At 34.4% G+C, this 20,383-nt stretch overlaps 1 protein-coding gene across 1 annotated transcript in view; it reads right to left on the bottom strand.

Annotated features, from left to right (window-relative positions):
* Positions 1-474: 474 nt before the first annotated feature.
* The window catches only part of CDH2 (cadherin 2), a 250,692-nt gene continuing 230,783 nt past the window's right edge, over positions 475-20,383 (bottom strand). The window contains exons 14-15 of the mRNA XM_074207320.1: positions 19,395-19,559; positions 475-1,871 (exon numbers count right to left, since the gene is read on the bottom strand). Of these exons, the coding sequence (XP_074063421.1) occupies positions 1,665-1,871; positions 19,395-19,559 (372 nt within the window). The 3' untranslated portion in view covers positions 475-1,664. The remainder of the gene's footprint in view (positions 1,872-19,394; positions 19,560-20,383) is intronic.

Here is a 20,383-nt window from a genome sequence, read left to right as displayed (position 1 = left end):
TCTTGTCTTAAGACAAAATAATCAGCCGATAAAATATTTCAGAATTAACCTTGTTCTCTTCATTATTTCCATTTGTCAAGACTTACTCATCCTGGATGTTACATCTTCACCACTGTCCTGATGCTGTATGGAAATTCTTAATAACTCATTCATATCAATACAGCAAACAACTTGGGTATACTTAAATTCTAGTCTTTAAAATCTATCAATGTGAAGTCGACCATTCTTAAGTTAGTGTCTTTCTAGAACAGATTGTTACCAAATAACTTTTTTTCCAATCCAATAATACAATCCAAAGTTGTTTCTTCTCGGTCTGTATATGTAGTCACAAGAAGTGTTTTGAATTTCCATTTTCTCATAGTGCTAAAATGAGTAAATACTTTATTATTGTTAGAAATTTCAGTATTAGGTATTTTTGGGGTGGCATGCCAACTTATTCAAGTGGAAAAGAAAAAATCCAAACCAGTCACCAGATCCAAAATTAGCATTTTATTCAGAACGCTGGGGTCAGAGGTGTATCATTTATATTCTGGTACACAATACAGAGGCAAAGCTGTTGTCAGAAGTCTCTCCAGTTTAAAAGCTTTTTTTTTTTTTTAAACACACACTTAGTAGTGCCACCAGTATCAGGCCACCCCTTTCTTTTTTTGGTACAAATTATGTAAAACATTTGTGCTAAGAACTTTTCTCCCTCCCCAAACAAAAAAAAATTAAAATTAAAATAAAATTAAAATTAAAAAATTAAAATTGAGTATTCTAACTACAGCTCAACAATTGAATCAAATGTCACTTGTTTTAAACCTGTTTTGTAAATATTTTATCCATAACGAAAGATATAAACATGCAAAAACCTGAATCCATAGTCCAAATAATACATACACATGTTCTGAAGTTTTGCACTTCTCCATAGACTATGCCAATAAAACATTATGTACACATACGATTTTTACAGTGAAGTGGAAAAAAATACAAGAAATAAAAAAAAAGGTGTACATGGATTAAGACCAAAATGTGTCTAACATTCTAGCTTAGGAAAAAATTCAATTCTGCTACAAATTGGTGATATGAAAACTCCCTTTATTTGCAACCAGCTGCGTAAGTTTTAGAATTTTAGTGAAAAAAAAAATCTAAAGTCTAAAACTAGAAGTAATGTACATTTCTCAAGCTCATGGTCTCCTCCCCAAGGTAATAAAATCATTCCATGAGGTTTTTCTTTTTTTTTTTAATTCTGTATTTTAATAAAAGCAAATGCAATGTAACAAAAGCATGTTGAAGCATATCATGATTTAACTTACTGCTTCCACCCCAACATATCTGTCTCTTTTACTTATCATTTCAGAAATCAGTACCATTAAAGCCTTAAACATAAAACTAATTCCGATCTGAAAAAGGTACAAAAAGGCACATAAAATCCCAGTGCTTCTGTACTGTAAAATTCAAGTGTAACTGAGCTCAATATTTTTTTTTTTCCAAACAGTATTGGATCACTGATATTCCCACTGAGCCCCAACGGGTTTGCAGCCTATGCCAAAGCCTTCAGCAAGCACTTGTGCTAGTAGACTACAAGGTTAAAGCCTAGCTTCTGTATGCTTTTTTTTTTTATTTTTGGGGGAATATCAGTTGAAATGTTTGTACTTGTCCAAAAACCAAGTTCGTTCTGTAGTTCAGTCATCACCGCCACCGTACATATCGGCAAGTTTCTTGAAGCGTGGACCCCAGTCATTTAGGTAATCATAGTCCTGCTCACCACCACTACTTGAGGAGTTAAGGGAGCTCAAAGATCCAGCAGTGGAACCACTGCCTTCATAGTCAAAGACTAGCAGGGAGTCATATGGTGGAGCTGTGGGGTCATTATCAGCAGCTTTGAGTCCCTGTAATTCAAGAGGAGGAAGGGGGGTGGGGAGAGAAAGAAGGAGGAGGAAGAGAAAGAGAGAGAAGGGGGAGAAGAGAGGAAGACAACGTTACACATCTCCAAAATGCTTTAATATCAAGACATTAACATCAAAACCATAATTGCATTCCTTTGACGTCAATATAATATTGATGTTGTCTTTTGAGAACATAAATTGTTAAGACAATTGATACTGTAGTTATCAAGTGTTAAGACATTCTCAATATTACATTCAATTTCTTTTGTGATATCTATATTTTTGAGGTGAAGGTGAAAACTACCCCCTATATTTGTGCAACACACAAACATAAAATAACTTTCCCTAAATAATGGTCACACACACACACACACACACACACACACACACACTCTCTCAGTCTTATAAAGACCAACATTTAAAATCTCAGTCTGCTTGGCAGCAGTGGGGGTGTTGAACAGGCCTGGGACCTCTCCACCATGGTTCTAATGAGTGTTTTCAGAGATTTCTTTTCCATTATCTAATGATACTTCATCTTCTATCTATATGTCTCTTTCTCCCTCTGTTCAGGTTTATATTCCTTAGAAATGGTCACCCTCTGAACAAAGGCATTTGTAAACAATAAGCAATAAAATTTGGCCTCCAGCAGAAGAAAGAGAGAAATATCTATTATCAATTTTCCAGAGGTCTCAGGATTCACTTTTTAACTTCCCCAAACAGCTAATTTAATTTTTCAGCACAGTAGATGACAGTATTGTTCAGAATCTAAAGTATTTGAGGTAGCTGGTGGTGTTAGTGGACAATGTTGACCAAGAGTTAGAAAGATCTGAATTCAAATCAAGTCTCAGTGCTCAAAGAGCAAGTTACTTCTCAGTTTCCTCAACTGCAGAGTGGGAATAATAACAGCTCTTGTCTCTCAGGATTGTGAGAATTAAATGAGACTGTACTTGTATTAACATTTCTGTCTTTCTTCAACCCTATAAATACTGAATAAAATGTTGGGGTTTTTTTTATCTTATCTATTTTGCAGAATAAGATGAACTATAGGATAGTTTCAATCTGTTTATACTTCTGATTTTGATCTTCTATCATTTCTATATTATTAGTGACTTGTAGTTCATTTTCTAAGATTGCTTAATGGCTTACAAATTTTTTTTCAGAAGACTTTGCTCATATCCAGTAATCATTTATCTACTGATAAATGATACTTGGTTAAATGTTTGTGTTAATTAGTCATACAACTTGGAAAAATCTTGTGGACTTCTACTCAGGTTGAGTTATAGTTTTACTTAACTTTTAACCCTGATTTTGTTGGGTAAAACCTGTAAAGTTTTATGGAACCAAATTTATCTGTTTAATATTTTGTGATGTCTTTTTTTTCCTTAAAAATTCTTCACCTATTAATAATTACCATTTTTAATGATCGAACTGCTCATATTTAGTACAAGTAGCCATTTTAAACTTTAACAAACCACAATAACAATTTCTTTCTCTTCCTCCATTTTTTTCTTCTTTCTTCCCCTTCTTCATCATCAAAATGTTTCCAGCTTTTTTTTTAGGTTTTTGCAAGGCAAATGTGTTAAGTGGCTTGCCCAAGGCCACACACACACAGCTAAGTAATTATTAAGTGTCTGAGACCAGATTTGAACCTAAGTACTCCTGACTCCAAGGCCTGTGCTTTATCCACTACGCCACCTAACCACCCTTAGTTTTTCTAATAGTTCTTATATCAAATGTTGTATCTTCTCCAATACTTTAAGTTTTAGTATTTAATGAACACTCAAGCATAATGTACCTTCGTGGATTAAATTTTATCTTCTAAGGTCTCATTTTTATTCTTTCCATGTCTAATTTTAAGTTGTATTTCTCATTTGCAATAGATTTTTTTTTCCTAATCCATTGTCATTTTCTCATTTTACTGGACTGTTAATCTCCTTACCTCTAAATTTATGCTTATCAGGATTACATTTTCTACTTATTTCTTTTGTAATGATTTTTATCTTTTAAGGCAGCACTTTGTACCTAATTTGACACTAATCCCTTCTCCTAAACTCCATTCCTGTTTACTTCTTCTATTACAAGACTCTACTTCTTTTGGACCTTTTTCTTTCTCTATCCAGCTAAGTGTGTGGTTCAAAATCCTTCTTTCATGGCCTAACTTCATAACTTACATAACGCTCTTGTAGTGTGCCCTTTTCCAAGAAGCATTTCCTATACTTTGAAACACAATCCCATTATTTTATCTCTGTTCCTTTTTAATCTATTATTAAGTATGTTATAGTTATGTTCTCTTTTATTCTATAATCAATCATGAAAGGTTGAGTTTCTGAAATAACAAATTTGAGCTTTTTTACCCTGTGTCCTATTATTCTATGCTAGTACATTCAGTCCTTTCCCTGTTCTTTCTTGTTTGAATGTTTATTTTATGGTATGTCTCATTCTTAGGAATATTAATTTATGAAAGAGGCAGTAAAGTATGTGGGGGTGAAGGTCAGTTTTTATCCTGTCACAAGGTCAGACCTATGACCATTACTGTGATCATTCAATTTCTCCTAAAGTCAATATATTCAACTTTTGGACTTATATTCATCCTACTGCTCTGAGAACTGACAACCCCTGGGGATGCATAAACCCCTTCCTCTAGGTGTTCCACATGGTCCTGGAGAGTACAAACATTAATAGGAGATTTCCATTAATTAAGAGAAGATTCCAACCCTACTTCCCATTATCAGCCCCTTCTTCCCTTCAATGGAAATAATCTTTATTTATACACTTTCAATTGCCTTCCTACCTGTTATTCTTATCCTACTAACTCAAGGCCTCTCCCTAAGATTTTAGAGATTACAAAATTACTACTTCCATTCACCTACAAGTAGAGTAGGAGTACATATTTATTTATTTTTTGTCTTTCCTTTTTACATTCAAATGACTTCTATTATTCTATTGTGAGCTTATTTAGGGTAGGGACTGTCTTGTCTCATTTTATCTCCCTGTGATTTAATGCAATGACACATAGGAAGTAATTAATAGATGCTAATTGTTTAATCACCCTTTAACCTCTTGATAAGTATTATCAGAATAGTATTGATGCACTTGAAAGGGAACGTGAGTTTTTGTCTATTTAATATTGCTTCTTCTGACTCTTTAGGATTCCATTAACTTAGATCTTTTCTGTCTTTGTTATTTCTTTTAACCCTTGATCCATTTTAATAAATCTTAGAAACCTGAGGAGATTGCTTCCATTGCTCAGCTTCTTCTTAATAAGTATGTATCTTGATAAGATTACATATATACCTTTCCTGTACTTTATGGATTGGAAGCTTCAACACAGTGAGAATCCTGCTAGCATTTGTTATTCATTTTTGTTTTTTGCAGGTAAGATTCAAATGCTTCTCTTTTATTGAATGTTCATCTTTTTCAATGATAATTAGGCTTAGCTTTGAAGGATAAGCTATATGAATTGAGGTGTTTTGCTTTTAGGAATATTCTAACCCAATATTTTCTTTCATTTCTTAAACCTATGATATAATCCTGGGTTAATCAAACTAATGTCCCTTCATAGCTGAAGATTTTTTTCCCCCTGGTAGTTTGCAAAATTTATTATGTTGCATTAAATTCTATAATTAAGCAAGAGATGCCATGGATTTTAATCAAAACATTTCTATCTAGCAGAAATCCATGAATATGTTTAATTAGTACTTTGTCTTCAGTAGTCAAGAGTGCTGGTTGATATATTTTTAATTTTATCTTGCACTGAGGAAGCATATCTGCTTTTTAAACCAGACATGTTCAAGTCTTATATTTTGTGATCAATTGTGGTCAATTCATATAACTTCTCAACAATCCTAGAGAAAATACTGACCTGTATTGAAAGAAGGCTCTCTTCTTCCCCCAATCCTAGTTCCAGGTGCTAGCTATCCTGATCTCTCAGTCTCTCTCTCTCTCTCTCTCTCTCTCTCCCTCCCTCCACCTTCCTTCCTTCCTTCCTTCCTTCCTTCCTTCCTTCCTTCCTTCCTTCCTTCCTTCCTTCCTTCCTTCCTTCCTTCCTTCCTTCCTTTTTTTTAGGCTTTTGCAAGGCAAACAGGGTTAAGTGGCTTGCCCAAGGTCACACAGCTAGGTAATCATTAAGCATCTGAGGCCGAATTTGAACTCAGGTACTCCTGACTCCAGGGCTGGTGCTCTATCCATCGTGCCACCTAGCCGCTGCTTGATCCTTATTTCTTGCAGCAGACTGTTTAAGTTTTAATATTTGTCCATTTTTCTGGGAGACTAATGGCCCTTAAAGTTAATTCTGTGTGCCTGACCTTCAAAATCAACAGCTTTGGCTTATGGAATATTTATGCATATTTTCAAAGTAATCTGTTGTTTCTCTTTGATCATTTTCTCTGAATTTCTGAGTTCCAAGTTGGCATCTCTTTTTCAGAGTTTCTGCTACTTTGGAGAGACTGTTCATTATGTTTTCTAAGTTGTTCATTTACTCTTTCATTTATTTGTAATTGATTTTCTTACCTAATGTCTACGCCAGTATCTTCTCTTCAAAGAATTATTTTTCTTTTGATTCTGCGGTCTCTGCTTTTTGTCCTATGATTTGATAGAAATCTATAGAATTGTCTCATTAGGGATTTTTTTTTGTTTACTTTTCTTCAAAGTATGGTATAATACCTATTTATACAATTTTGACCATTTGGGGGTTTCACTGTTGCTTAGAAGTTGAGTTTATCTAGCATCTCTTGAACTTTTTAAAAAAATTGTATTTTTTTTTTTATTTTAGAATTTTATTTAAGGGACAATGGGGTTAAGTAACTTATCCAAGGCCACACAGCTAGGCAATTATTATGTGTCTGAGGCTGGATTTGCAACTCAGGTCTGCCTGACTCCAGGGCTGGTGCTCTATCCACTGTACCAACTAGCTGCTCCCCTTTAAAATTTTTTTTTAAATAAGTATTTACCTTGTATTCCCAATTGCCTGGCTTTTTTCCCCTATGACCTTGTTTGGTCATATATCTTTGCATTTCTGTGATGGGAATTTTTCTCCTTCAGATTACCCGGGGGTGTACAAGGGTTCCTTGAGGTGGGGTAGCTGGAGAGCTGGCTTGGAGGTAGGAAGTACTGAGTTCCAATCTAGCCTTAGACACTGTGTGACCCTGGGCAAATCACTTAACCCTGTTTGCCTCAATTTCCTCACCTGTAAAATGAGCTGGAGAAGGAAATGGCAAACTGCTTCAGAATCTTTGCCAAAAAATCCTCCCCAGAAGATATCCCAAAGAGTCAGACACACTGAAAATGACTAAATGACACCACACATGGACTCCATGAGTTGGGGAACACTGGGATTTGGCTGGGCCTGCCACCACATAAATTCCATGAAAGCACTGACCAGAGCTGTTTCCATCCATCTTTTCAGACTCTAGCTAGTTCTACACTGTGCAACCTCTCCCTGCCTTCTCTACTTTATTTCCTTTAGTTTGTGTGGCTAGAGGAAAAACTGATGTTTTCTCCCTCTTATGCAGCAAAGTTGGTAGAGGCTAAATCATTGGTGGGGAAGAGAAAGCAGCACATCATATGTTTATGACTGGAGCATAGGATGCACTAGGGTAAGACAGATTAGGGAGGGTCTTACATATTTCAGTTTTCTATTATTCTGCTAGGCTTTATGTTGCATGACGTTTCTTATCTTTTTGATTCAGTTTTTTTAATGGTTCAATTTTACTTACTCTAGATTTGGTGTGTTCAACACACGGTCTGCATACAACTCTCAAATAATGCCATTAATAAGGCATTATTACATTTTAATATTATACTTAATGGTTATATGGATTATATCATAGTCATAAATAAATATTAAATTCTATATGCATCCCCTGACAAGTTTTTGATAGATACTATGGCTCAGAAGAGGTAAAAGGTAGACAACCATGCTCTAGATTATTTCATACATTTCTTTCATTTTAGATTATTAGTATGAAAATTATGGTAACTAGTAGACCATTCTCTTGTTATGTGACTGATCACCAATTTTTAAAATGTAACCATTGTAAAAATAATTGCCATAAAGAGGTCCAGAATGCCCATAAATAGTCAGCATTTAAAATCAGAATTTATCTAACCCTTTAAGATTTGCAAAGTACTTTACACACATTAATACATTTCAACCCCAGGAGATGGGTGTTGGTGCTATTCTCATTTTACAGATAAATAAACTGAAGCTAAGAAAAATTAAGTGATATCTCCCAGAATCACACAGCAATTAATGTCTGAGATCATACTGAACTTAGGTATTCTCAACGGTAAGGCAAACACTATCCACTGGGCCATCTAGCTACCCAGGAACTGCTCAGGTCAACAAAAATGAACTTCTTGCAAAACAAGCTAACTTGCATGAAATTACCCAAAAAGATGATGAGGAATTAAAAGTAGTATTACCTCAGAAGAGAACAAAATGAATAGTTTTTTAAAAATCTTGCATAAAGCTTGATGTGGAACTCATAAAAGCCACATTATCCTGAGGGTGGTTCTACAGGAAACTCAGAATAGGACAACAAACAGATGTAAAACAAAGTTGATCTGCTATCATTTCTTTAGCAGTCTATTCTTATCACTGAATAGCAAGGAAACTATCACATATGGATTCTAATATTTCAATACCTGATGTGCTGCTATAAAAAGAAATAGAAATGGGACTCAAGGAAATGAAGACAGGAAAAGTTTCTGAGTGTGAATAAATCTATAAAAGAAAAAACTCTTCAGTGGAAGAGAAACAATTTAAAAAGTAGTTAGGGAACATTTTTCAAGGTAATTCTAAAAGGGAGAAAATTTAAAAAAATTGTAAAAGATCGTAAAAGATGGTTGCTTCCCAAAAGCCATCTGAAAATATATAGGCACAGATTGACCAAAAAAATGCCTATTTTCTCTCCTCTACAAAATCTTTATGAGAATGGTCTTTTCAGTGCATGCACTCAGGATATCTTTGAAGGGAATCAGATGAGAATAGTAGGCTATCATAAATTATTTTCCATAGCAATTCATTGTTTCATAGTAACTTAAATGACTGAAAGGGATAGGGGATACCAAACAGTACTAATGCTGAATTTATTATTTTAGTGGTTGCAAAAATGTTTTTAATCATTAGAGCAAAATAAAAATAAAAATGTTGCTCTCTTCTGTCACATTTCCCATTTGTTCATGTGAGATTGATTCTATGACAGATGTGCTCTCTTTTGTATCTGTCTGCTGTTACTGAAATCAATTTGATCACTGCTCTTTTGATTATAACATCAAATGAAAAATAACAAAGATATTTCCTTAAATTTTGCTGACTTTATATTATAGACCTTCTCCATGAGCTTCAGGGCCACTCAGAAGAAACCCACCTCACAGAACACAGGAAAAAAAAATAGGTGAATGGAGAATGACTAGGTTATGCAGAAAATATATCACTTACTGGTTAGTTCTTCACATATAAATTTGGAATTGAAAAGGAACAGTGGACTGGAATGTTTCTGAGATCTTACAAAATTTATCCATGCTATTCCCAAAAGCAGACCTTTGAAACATTATTTTTACTGAACCTATGATATCATCTGTGTATGATGATCATGGTGAAGAACCCCTCAATCAATGTACAACACGAATCTGCTCTGCAACTTATAGTCTTAGTTGTCTGGGTCACTGACTTGTCCATGGTCATACAGCCCAGTATATATCAGAGATACAACTTTAATCCAAGTCTTACTGACTTCAATGTAATCTCTGTATCCATTATATCACAGTGCCTCTCTTCTTCAAGTTAGCATTCTCCCAGCACTGCTAGATGGCTATCAATTCTGAAACACTGATCTCAAGAAAATAAAAATTATAGGTAATTTACATAGTTATGAAAAGACATATGCATGTATACATGCTTTAAATATATTACTATATACATGCATGTGTGCATGTTTATATACATGTTTATGGATGTCTGTGTGTCTGTACACAGAGAGAAAGGGGTTGGGAGTGAAAAAGGAGAGATTTAGAGCTGGAAAAGAACTTAGAGATCACTTAGTTCAATCAACTACCTATTTTTACAGAAAAGAAACGGGGATGTTGTGATGGCTCAAATATGACTGAGTAGAAGTTATATAAAAGGCATAATTTGAGGCCTATGCATGACTATAACTCAAAGTAGCCAGTTTAGACCCTGACAGCACAAGGGATAAATAATCTGGGTTCTGCATTCACATTCACAAAATATTCCTTCTTTCAAATGGTCTCTAATATGTTGGGTAGATCCTGTATGGAGAATTATGGAAAGGTATGGGCAAGAAAAGTCCAGAATGAGAAGCCACAGATGGGTTATTAGTTTCATCAGTGGGCAAAGTACCTACACTCCCTTGTAATCATGGTCCAACCATCCTTCCCCACCCAATTATAATACTCATGGGAAAGAGGTCCAAGTGGAGCTTAGAATAGGAAATAGATCCTTTTGTTACAGATGAGAAAACATGCAGTTTCTTTTGACCTTCAGATACATATGGAAATTTAGTCTGGCTGCTAGTTTAGAGCTAAGAGTAAATCCAAAATGAGGAAGCAAGTGAGACTGATTGGGATAAAAAAGCCATGCATTGAATAGGCCAAGGCTTTGGGTGGTCCAAAGGAGATCTGAATCTTGTGACCTCAGCTCATAAGGAAAGGAGCCATGGCCATTAAGGGATGAATCAATCTTAAGAGTGAGCTAAAAGTGGCTGCTCATGGGAACAACTAGAAGAGATATATGGGGTAAAGGGAAGGGGAAGAAATGGTTGGGAAGACAAACAGACATACCTAGGGACCAGATGAAGAAATGTCTACATCAGGGTTAAGGGGAACAAATGAATGAAATTTGAGAGGGGACAACTGTGTAATTAATTTTTAAAAATATCCTTTCTCACTAAGAGTCTAAGGGGCTGAGTGGTAGAAGGCACTTTTATAAGACTATGGAAAGCAGATCAATGTGAAATAATCAATTCAAAGAAGTTGAGGTGGATAGGAAGGGGGAGAATTGATGGCTGGAAAGGATGACAATCTTAAGTCTGACTTCAGTACTTATAACTAGCAGGATGGGAAAGTAAGTCATGAAGGGTGATAGCTTTGATAAACCAAAGAGGAGGAAAAATGTTAGGATCAAGGTTCTGGATGAGGGGAGAGAAGCTGGGCAGGAGAAGCTACTGAGTCGTGGGCGAAGAACTACACTATATAGTAATTACAAGTAGTTTCAGTCCCAACATACATACATAGTTATATATTTAATCACATAACTATATAATTATTGAAGATATCTTCAATTTGCACATCTATAAATCTTTCAGGTGTTACTGCAACTTCTCTCATTTCCCATTACAAACATCTTACAGATTAGTGTGCTATTAGCAAAGAGTTAAGAAAAAAAAAATTGAGGGAAAGTAAGAGAGATTTTTATTTTCTCTTGAGAGAAACTTTTTGTGAATTAGGAATTCTGGAAAGTTTGGGAGAGTCATGGCAACTCTAAACCTGAAGGGATCACTACAGAGCTGAGAGGGGGATTTTAAAGAAATAATTTTTTAAAAAATGAATGTAATTACAGGGCTTTTGTAGATGTGACAAAGTTAAATCTATGAGAATACTGCTATAAAAAGAATGGAACTGGAGGGTTACGGAGCATTATTGCACTCTGTGGCACCAAAAGAACAAAAAAGAATTTTCCTGGGGTCAGATGAGACTGAAGTTTCTAAAGGAATAAGTTTAACTTACTCTGGAAAGCATTATGTGTCTTTGGATGAAGTACAGCTACTGTTATATATAATGACTATAAAGAGGTCTGCATATTTTATATACATATATGCATGCCTCATACTAATGCAGGGTCTAACTGAATGTAAGAGACTACTAAAATATACTTTTAAGAGGTCATCCTAGAATTCCTATTTATTTCAACAAGTGAATTTTGTATTCTTAGTCTAAACACAAAAACTTTATTCAGTCTTCTACATAATTGCATAATCTTATCCAGTAAGTGTTTTATGATTTGGTTTAAAAGATATTTGGAAACAAAAGTTACCTTTTCATATCATTGTAGAATTTTACTGGTGGTTACTTACATAAGATGAGCTAAATTTTTCTTCCCCTTCCTTCCCACATTCTGGGAATCATAAGTTTCTACCTTCTATTAAAGGAATCACAGCAATTTAGAGTTATGAGGGCTCCTAGGGACCATCTAATCCAATCTTCTCATTTTACAGAAGCACCTGAGGCTCAGAGTGACCAGCTACTGACTGGGAGAGCTTGGATGAAACCTGAACTTTTGATGCCAGGGTTGTGTTTGCTATAGCAGAGCTGCTTCTCAATGTTATAATCTAAGGCACATAACTAATTCTAAGTTGCTAACTGTAATGACAATGCTTTCCCTATAATTTTGAAGTTAACTTCAGCTATTTTCAAATATAACTATTAAATATATATATTTAAATATAACTATTTTACCAGGAAAAGGAAAAGATGAAATTATAATGTAGGACTCAGTTAAAATTTTATCTAAGCAAGGTTATTATAAATGGGCAAAAAAGATTGGTAAAGTATTGACTGAAAGTTTGGACTTTTAATAGAAACGTATGATTTACTTTCATTTTGATTTGAAAACAAAAGGGTTAGAAAATACACAACAAAAATTGTTGTACTAAGAGGAAATGAATTTGTGTTAGCTTCCTACATTCCGAATATCATTCTCTAAAATTTCAAGTAAAATGAATGCTAACTGATGATACCAAAAACAAAAACACTTTTCACTTTATATACTTATCACATTGCAAATAATATACTACCTCAAGATTCATGATTACATATCCAAGTAAGCACATTATGCAATATTCTAATATACTTCAGTGTGCAATATTATTATAAACTTAATTTATAAACTTAGCTTTGCCTTGTACAAAAGTATAATAATTATATAATCATAATTATACTGTTCTTCCCTTACTACATAGTACTAGATTTTCAGAGCAGCTAGATGACCCAATCAATAAAGCCCCAGGAAGACCTGAGTTCAAATCCAGCCTGATACATTCTAGCTGTATGACACTAGACAAGTCACTTAACCCTATTTACCTCATCTGTAAAATGAGCTGAAGAAGGAAATGGCAAGCCATTCAAGTATCTTTGCCAAGAAAAACTCAAATAGGGTCGTGGAGAGTTGGACATGATTGAAACCACTGAACGATAAACTAGATTAAATCCTTTTAGTCACAGGTGAATAAATAAGTAGTCCTTTTCAAATGACCCAACTTCTATAGGTGCCTTCAACTAACAAATCATTCTAACACTTAACAATTCATTTAGAGAGGCAAGAAAAAAACCACAAATATGAAAAGCTTTTTTTTCTAGAAGTATCTAAAGGAAGCTCAGAAGAATTCTTTCAAGAAGATTTGTTAAATAGACAGTCCCCTAGTACTAATAATGGGTTTGTTAGGATTTTAAAAATCTGTTGAGTAAAAAAGCAACTCTATAAAAGCTGGTTAAATTCCAAGGTTAGACAATTTAATGGACAATGTATCTCAAGTACTAATAGTATTGTTCCAATTAGGACTAGCCATAATGGGCTCCATTATGTTGAAGGGGAAATTAAATTCAACTTGAGATTGCATGGGTGATTGTATGGATGGGATGCACTATTGGTTCCAATAACTTATGTCTACAAACCAATACATAAGAAAATGTACCTTTTATATCTAATTTTTTTTTAAAAAATGCATTATTTTTCCCTTTTATCCATGGAAAAATGTTTTCATTATAACCCAAAAACTAAATTTAAAAGGCCTTGGGGGAAAGATTTCCCAGGCTCTAGATTGAGCCAACCAAGTGATACTGTGAATAGACCTCTTGGTAGGAGACAGTTCAAATTTAGTTTCACATGCAAGCTGTCTTTACTCTGGACATGTCACCTAATCTCTACCTGCTTTAACTTCCTCAACTGCAAAATGGGGATCATAACTGCACCTATCTCCCAGGGCCATTGTGAGGATCAAATGACAGTTATTTGAAAGGTGCTGAGCCCAGTGCATAGTACATTTGTTGTTCAAGCATTTTAGGGGTGTGTGACTCTTCATAGCGCTATTTGGGGGTTTCTTGGCAAAGACAATGGAGTAGGGGCAGCTAGGTGGCAGTGGATAGAGCACCAGCCCTGGAGTCAGGAGGACCTGGGTTCAAATCAGGCCTCAGACACTTAATAATTACCTAGCTGTGTGACCTTGGACAAGTCACTTAACCCTATATCCTGGCAAAAATAAAAAAGAAAGATAATGGAATAGTTTGCCATTTCTTCTCCAGCTCATTTTATATATGAGAAACTGAGGTAAAGAGGATGAAGTGACTTGCTCAAAGTCACACAGCTATTAAGTGTTTGAGGCCAAATTTTAACTGATTGCATATGTAAACTCCATTTACAATGCCACATAGTTGCCTGCCTGATACATAGTAGTAACTTTTAAAAATGTTTGATCCCTTCTCCTTTAGTAAAAAAAAAATCCTGCATTTTAAAAGCATCTACTGTATTCTAGGCACTGAAAATGCAACCATGAACAAAATAATTCTATTTACAACGATTCAACCTACATTCTGTCCAAGGGAAAACAGTAAACACATACATCTATAGATATGAAGAGTAAATACATAATAATTAAATATAAGTTTTTTTGGGAAAGAGGGCAATACTGGGAGGATTAAGAAAGGTTTCATATAGGAGATAATGCCTGTATTGTATTTTAAAGGAAACAAAGGCTTGTATATGATAGAGGGGAAGTAACAGCATTTCAGATATAGCAATGAATGGAAGATGAGAGATTAGAAGCCATTTGTAAGGATTGGAAGGAAGGTCAAAGTGCAGGAAAGGTATTAATATGCAATGATACTGACAAAATTGTTTAAGGAAGAATGAGACTGGGTTGTCAAGGCCTTAAAAGGTAATATCAAAATTTGCATTTCATTCTAGAAGAAATAGGGAGCCACTGGAGTTAATGAGTAGGGGGAAAGACTGGGTTAGATTTGAACTTATGGAAAGTCAAAGCAGTAGCAAAGCACAAAATAACACAAGCAGACTAAATGGGGGGGGTGGGTAGCAAAAGTCCAAATTAATGAGACAATAAGAGTTTGAACTTAGGTGATGGTTGTATGATTAGAAAGAAGGGATTATTTTTTTTTATATTTTTTAGGGTTTTTTTTTTTTTGCAAGGCAAACAGGGTTAAGTGGCTTGCCCAAGGCTACACAGCTAGGTAATTATTAAGTGTCTGAGACTGGACTTGAACCCAGGTACTCCTGACTCCAGGGCCGGTGCTTTATTCATTACGCCACCTAGCTGCCCCAGAAAGAAGGGATTACAAAAATAAAAACATCTCTTTATTTGGGAACTGGTTACATATGTGGGACAAGGGCAAGTAAGAAGTCAAGGATAACATTGAGGTTATAAAGCAGGGAGACTGAAAATATGGTGATGCTTTCATAAGAAAGAGTTAAGTTCTGTACAGAGGCATGCCTGGGGGAAAAGATAAATACTTTTTTTGAACTTGCTGCACTTGAGAAGTCTCTAGGACATTCAGTGTAATAGGACTCAGAGACAACTTGCAATATAGGACTGCAGCAAGAGTTTGGGGATGGACATATAGATTTTTGAATCATTTGTATAGTTAAGATAATTAAAACCAGGGGAAATTTTGATAGCAATGGGAAAGACTATAGGGAGAAAGAGAGCAAGGGTGGTGCTTTGGAATATAACCAAAGTTAGGGGCAGGAGAGGGTTGATAAAGTGAGCCAAAGGAACAGTCAAACTGGTTGGAAGAGAACTTGGGAGAAAATAGTATCATGAAAACTAGGTGCAGAATAAATATTCAGGAAAAATATGTAGGCAATATGTTCAAATATTGCAGATAGATGGGGAAAGACAAAGACAAGATCTGGAAATTAAGACATCATTGGCATTGCTTTATATTATGAATCCTCTCATGCTTTGCTGTGCACGTGGCAATTTTTTTTCTTATTTTGTATTTAAGTTTAAAATAAAACAACAAAAAAAAGACATTGCTGAGAAGGCAGTTTCAATTCAGTGATGAGATTGTGAGTTAGATTGCAAAGTGCTGAGGACCATGGTAGAAAAATGGAAGTGGAACAAAAGAATAATAATCCTTTCCCTTTCCTCTCTCCCATCTCTGCCCCAGGAAATTTGGCTGAGATAGGAAAAGGAGATATCTTGAGAGGTTGGTAGAGTCTAGTGAAGACTTTTTTAAGAATGGGAACATTTGGGCATATCTGAAGACAATATAGAAGGAAATCAAAATAGAATGACTGATATTACAACCTTGTGGAGAAGATAGATGGTATAGAGCAGAAGGGCTATTTCACCAGAGATGGAAGGAAAGTAAGGAAGAGGAGGAGGAAGGCAAAATCTAGGAGGTTTTGAAATGAGGAGAATTGGCAACAAAGGAGTTTCTGGTAAGTGGTGTCAATTTTTTCCCCCCAAAGAGTTAAGGTCCTCAGTTGAGAAGTGGGACAAGGAGGATATGTGGAACACTTGAGAAAGTTCTGAAATAGCTTATGTGAGGAACTGGATAAGGAATTAATTAGTGAAGAGTAAAAGGATTGTTTTCTGGTAGTAACGAACAGTCAGAACATGAATTTATGTGTAACCAGCCAGCTCAAATGCATGATTTTCCCCAAGGTTTGCTCAGCCATATACTTGAATAAAGGGCAAAGGAGACAGGTGATGAGAGTTATCTAGAATAGGGGGTTGACAAAGAAAAATTAACAATGGGACCTGTTTGCAAGGGATTCAAGAGCAGATGATAGTATAGCAACTTTACAGTTGAGGTTTGGAAGGAAGGAAAGTGAAGGTAGAGCAGAGGCAATGGCCCAAGAAAGTACTGAGAGGTAGGAAAAACCAAGGTGTAATGAGGGCAAAGAAAATGTTTGGGAGGGATAATAAGAGAGGAATGCAGTGATAAGAGGTGATTAAAATAAGGAAAGGAAGTTTTAGAAAATGAAGATAGAAAACTTGTGTGTAAATGGTGAAATGCAGGGTATGAGGTATGAATATCACTGTTTGTGGCTGGAATTCAGTAAAGATATAGGTCATGAATTTGAGGGGACTGAGGAACTAGGATGCTAAGTTGTTTGAGGAAGCAACAACAAGATATTGACATTCTTTCAAAACAGAAAAGAAGATGGGAATTTGAGGAAGAAATGAGCCAGATATAATAATAATAATAATAACAAATCATCAAGTATTTCATCTACTATGTGTCAGTATAGTGCTACTAAAATAATGATGAAATACTAAATATGAGTAAAAGAACATACACATATATATGTGTATATATATATTACAGTGAGATAGATTAGTCAGTCATCATTTGAGTAAGACTAAGTAAAGATTCATAGGGGGAAAAGATAATCATATTTCTCACCAGAGAAAATTTCTTATTACTGAAAATAACTGCCATTCTGTTACTCTCTAATTACTTGAAACATATATTTAACCAAAACAAATTTATTGCCTAATTAACAAAATCTAATATTCATTTTTAAGAATAATTGTCATTTTAATAAATTAAAGGTAATAGGCCATCACTTATGGATTACTTCCTTGTTATAAAAACCTCTACTCTTAAGACCTAGTACAGTTAGCAACTTATATAAGGCAATCAGTATTATAACGATTTTTGTCTTTGAGAATGTTAATAAAAAGTTTTCTCTTTTTCAAAAAAACGCAAGAAATATCTATATTTCATTAGCCTCTATGACGTTTAATATTTTATTAAAGTCCACATAAAATGAACACAGTTTCTTTGTATATAAATTCTGGCTCTTCAGTTCTTGAGCCTAAATTATCTTTGGGTTTTGGGGAAGATCAGGATTAGGGATGATGATTTTAGATAAAGACTATTTTAAGTACAAGATCACCTACCTATTTCTAAATTATAATGTAATAAAACCATGATAAAAGACATGTCCAAATCATTCTTTGATTTTTATCAATTCTTGCTTTGAAATTTTTCACATTTCATTAGAAACTCATTTACATCATTCCATACTTCTCTATATCCATCATGCTCACTGTGCTTTACAGAACAATAATATTCCATTATATTGATGTAACACCATTTATTTAGTCATTTCTCAGTCAATGGGGAAAAAAGCTATTATAAATGTCAGTGTATAAAAAGGCTTTCTTTTTGGCATTGATCTCTCCAGGATATATGTCTAGCAACAGAATCATTGGGTCAAAGGGTAAGGACATTTTATTGGCTTTCTTTGAACAATTCTAGATTGTTTTCAAGAATGATTACACTGATTCACAGCTCCATCAACAATGAATGATCAGGTCTATCATTTCACAATGTCTCCAAAAGAGATCGTTTCTTTTGATAATTATTCTTTGCTAATTTGCTAGATATGAAGTAAAGTCTTAGCTTTGTTTTGATTTGCATTAGTGATTTGGAGCATTCTTTCATTTGGCTGTTAATGATTTGTAATTTATCTCTTGAGAAATATCCTTTGATCACTTAGCTATTGGAGAAAGGTTCCTTGCCCTGAAATTCTAACAGAAATAATTTAGAGTTGATTGCATTCACCAAAATTTAAATTTTACTATACGTCTTAAATATAAAAGATAACTCTTGGTTATCTTTTGAAAGAAAAACAAAATTTTTCATAGTGAAAATCAGATCTATTAAATTCAACAGAGAATTAATCTCACACAGGTTCTTAAAAACTCCTCAAATAAACATCCAAGTATTTATGTATTTATATATGAACTAATTTACCTACTCTTTTCTTTAATCTTATCTGATCTGACTTTGATCTTTTTCTGAGTACAAATTTCTACTCTCTTTAGAATCTGAAGGGTAATATATAAGAAACTAAAAATAAACTTTTCTTATTAAATTAATCTGTCACAATAAGTGAATTTAGAAAATAACAATTTTGCTAGCATATAACTTCGAATTCAGGAATTGCTGAAGATCCTATAATAACCTAGGAGTGATATTGCTGTATTCAATACCAATGTATTAGTTGATCTTTTCTGTGGGTATGATATATTTTTATTGAATTAAGCTGCTATTATTAATTCAATATGTTTTTCCTCTTTAAAAAGATCCATGATATTTTTCTGTATAGGTAGCCCCTATACCAATGCAAATCACAACCCTCTATAACTTAAAGATTTATGACTGTATGCTATGGTTCCCCAAATATCATTATATTTGTTAGTGAGTCTCTTCTAATTCAAGCTCTTCTTTGGATGAAAGATTCACAGGTCATTTCTAGGACTGTACTCTAAGTTTTTATAGTTCATAACCTTTCTATCATAGTCTGTAAAAACTCAAAAGTCCTCAAAGTTGACAACTTTGGTGAAGGAAGGCTGTGTTTGCTTCTAACAAAAGATACACAAGAAACTAATTAATTAACTATGAGATTGAATTCCTAACTTTCTGTCACCCAGATGTCTTAGTTTTAGTGTAAAAAAGTTTCTAATGAAATGTTACCTCATTAATGAAATCACCAATGTCCCCAGGATGAGGAGCCGCTGATCTGACTGGATACTGAGGTTCTGCATGAATAGGCCTCTCATCTAATCGTCTGATCCCGACAGGTTTGATTGCATCAGGTTCCACTGTATCAGGTTGCTGGAGCTGGCTTAAGTCGTAGTCCTGCAAAATACAAAATCAAAAAGGTAGGTCCACTGAGATTTTAAGAAAAATATATAGATTAAAAAAATCAAGTTGGAAAATGGAACCTTTATTCTACATATTATCAGCAACTCATAAAAATGACTGAAACTTAGCATAATGGAAAACCTGCCACTATGATTTCTCCATGTTATGATTAAATATTTCTTTCACACAGCTCCTTCTTCTGTGTTTTTTCATTTCCACGGTCTGTGCCCCATCTGCTTTACAATGTTGCTCATCAATTTTCCACTAGGAAACAGCAGAGATATGAGGTAGCAAGCACTTTGAAATGACTAAAACTGCCTAGAAAATATAGATGTAGAGTACAAGGCAAAGATATTAATAGGGACCATTCAAAATTTTCCCCCCCACTAACAAATGGGGTTAGCCCTCTCTAAGGCAAAAGTGGTACAAAATACAACATAACTTAAATTCTTCTGAAAGTTTTATAAATTTATGTACATTTTTTGGAAATTGTCAAATTAATCACAAAACATTGTTGTTTATATAGGAACCAAAAATATTTGCTAAATATTCTATTTCACCGGGATGTAATGTGGGTTTTGCCATATGTTGCCATACTTCACACTTCCAGGGGAGAAAATACTAATACTCATTTTGTGTAAGACTAAATTTGACTGTGTTCAGTTTACAATTATGATTCTCATTGCCCAAAGTCTTAGATTTTCTATGGACTTAAGGGCTTTATAGAAGGAAGTACCTAAATCTACCGCTTAGTCAACCATACTTTATTTTGTCAGAAAAATAGACTATTTTGTCTCTTACAAAAATCAAAGCCAAGA

Source organism: Macrotis lagotis, chromosome X (assembly GCF_037893015.1).
Source record: "Macrotis lagotis isolate mMagLag1 chromosome X, bilby.v1.9.chrom.fasta, whole genome shotgun sequence".
Taxonomy (NCBI): domain Eukaryota; kingdom Metazoa; phylum Chordata; class Mammalia; order Peramelemorphia; family Peramelidae; genus Macrotis; species Macrotis lagotis.
This window is presented reverse-complemented; position numbering and strand designations above follow the sequence as displayed.